General features: G+C 40.8%; 1 protein-coding gene across 1 annotated transcript in view; it reads right to left on the bottom strand.

Annotated features, from left to right (window-relative positions):
* Positions 1 to 246, bottom strand: part of LOC103916430 (protein unc-13 homolog A-like) — a 72498-nt gene extending 72252 nt beyond the window's left edge. The window contains exon 1 of the mRNA XM_009323410.1: positions 6 to 246. Coding sequence (XP_009321685.1) covers positions 6 to 246 — 241 coding nt within the window. The remainder of the gene's footprint in view (positions 1 to 5) is intronic.
* Between the last annotated feature and the right edge of the window lie 1909 nt (positions 247 to 2155).

The following is a 2155-nucleotide window of genomic DNA, read 5'->3' as shown; positions in this document are numbered from 1 at the left end:
CCCGCCAGCGGGCTCGCTCCTCGGTGGGGAACCTCGGGCCGTTTGCCGGGACGGTCCTCGTGCCGTCCGGGCAGGGGGTCTGCGGCCGCGGGGCTCTGCTTCCTCGGGTGCCTCGGGAAGGCGGCGGAGGGTGGGTTTGGGTCTTGCCGTGGCCGAGCGCAGCGGAGGTGGCGGGGGCCACAGGGCGCCTCTGATGGGTGACGAGCCTTTCTGGCTGTTGATCTTTCTTACTTGGGCGAATTTCATCCAGGTTTCTGGGAGTTTTGGTCCCTTGTACGTCTAGCATCAACTATATCACTTCATCATATTTCAACTTTGACGTCTGATGTTAAATGTCTGAAACTTCTGATTCCAAGATAATCTAGTGAATTTTATATCTTCCATCGGTTGCCTTAGAGTATAGGTATTGACTGGACTTCTTGGAGAAAAGTAGTGATGTGAGGACACATCAGAGTTCAAAATATTAGCTCATTGAAATGCGAAAATGCTTTTGTGTTATTTTAGTGATGCCTTATTGAGGAGATGCAAAACCTTAGAGTAGAAATAATTTTATATTTGTTTTACAGCAGTTCTGTTTTCGCTTGAGGATAGTTCTGGTTAGAGAACTATCGCTCAATAGTTTTCAGTTGAGAAGAGAGAGAGAGACTTGCTCAATTACGAAATTAATCAGGATGGCTCACTTAGAGCCTTGTGGTGTTTCTGTCATGATTACTTTTCTAGTCACTGCTAGGAACAGTAGTAGTGTTTTCTTAAAACACCACGAAATTTTAGCGTAGCTGTAATGCCGCTGGTACAGAACTACGATCTTTTGGAAATACTGTGAAAACGGCTGTCGTGGTGAGCTGGTTCTGCTTGAGAGGTTTGTGTCAGTTGGTAGGGTTGATTACATGGCAAGAGCAGGTTTTTCTCGTTAAAGTTTTTCAGTGTTAATTAAAAGTTTACTGTAGTGAAAACTGCGATCCATGCATTGCAATGCATTGAATCGGTTCTGGACTTTGATTCTGCTTCATAATAAACAGTGCCTTTTAACATAAGCAGATTTGACTGTGTATATATAATAAATTGCTCCGAGTTGTTTACACTAAACAGCTGCATGCCCCGTAGCGAAGAACGCTGCATAGAGGCCTGTTTGGTAATTAAGAGTATTCGAAGAGCAAAATGGAAAAATAAGGATTTCTTGCTGTCAGAGTTTGGAAATCCTCATTATGATGCAATTGATTACACCACTGATTAGTGATTATTATATCACTGTCCAAAAACTAAAGGCTGATGAAAAGTTTTAGTTGTTTTATTTCCAGCATCTGATTCCAATTTTGTTTGTTATTCAAACATTCCAGAGTACAGTGTAGCTGAACCAAAAACATCACCTCTCTGATCAACGGGGTTTTTTTATCTTAAGTGAGTTCAAGGTCACTTAAGGAAGACAAAATGCGTGACTTAAAGCTTTGGTGCATATTCCCTGCCTCTCAGTTTGAGATTTTTGTAAGTCTTTTTTTACGTTTCGTGTGTCTTGACCTTACCAGATTTTATATCTTTTGTGTTAAAGCAGTGTAAATAAGAATGAGTTCTGTAGGCTTAATCATGGCTAGTTCATTACAGAATCTGTGATATTTCATTAAAAAAAAAGTCGATCAAGCTCTTGTAGATTACATGTGACTTTTGCTTGCATCTGTGGGAAGTCTTGACACAGACTTAAAGTTTATAACTTGGAAAGCGTAGAGAGTAATGTAGTCCATAATCTTGGAGTGGACACCGCCTTAGTAGACCTTTTGATTTATGTGGGATTATGTTGGGATCGTTGACTGTTTAAAGGACATAAATGTCTCCCTGCTCATAAGACAGTTTATAATTAAGAAAATGTAAGGCGCTGTCTCTACTAGCATAAGGAAGCAGCACTTTCTCACATGGAAAACTGTTACTTTCAATAAAGGTAGGAGTAACTTAAAGACAGGTTTTAACCTTAGTCTTATATACGTTAAGTCAGTAAGATGCAATTTTGTGGAAATCAAAGCTTACATTCTGCAGAAACTGATGGCCCTTTTCCGTCACGTGTGCTTTCCTGTAAGAATTGATGAGTGAACGTCCTAAGGCCTGATTAAAGCTCTGCTTCAGCAAACCATTTCACCATTTGAATATGGGTAACTCCACTGAAGAT

This window comes from Pygoscelis adeliae, unplaced genomic scaffold (assembly GCF_000699105.1).
Source record: "Pygoscelis adeliae isolate BGI_AS28 unplaced genomic scaffold, ASM69910v1 Scaffold545, whole genome shotgun sequence".
In the NCBI taxonomy this organism is placed as follows: Eukaryota; Metazoa; Chordata; class Aves; order Sphenisciformes; family Spheniscidae; genus Pygoscelis; species Pygoscelis adeliae.
The sequence above is the reverse complement of the archived record's forward strand: the minus strand, read 5'-3'. Positions and strand labels throughout refer to the sequence as shown.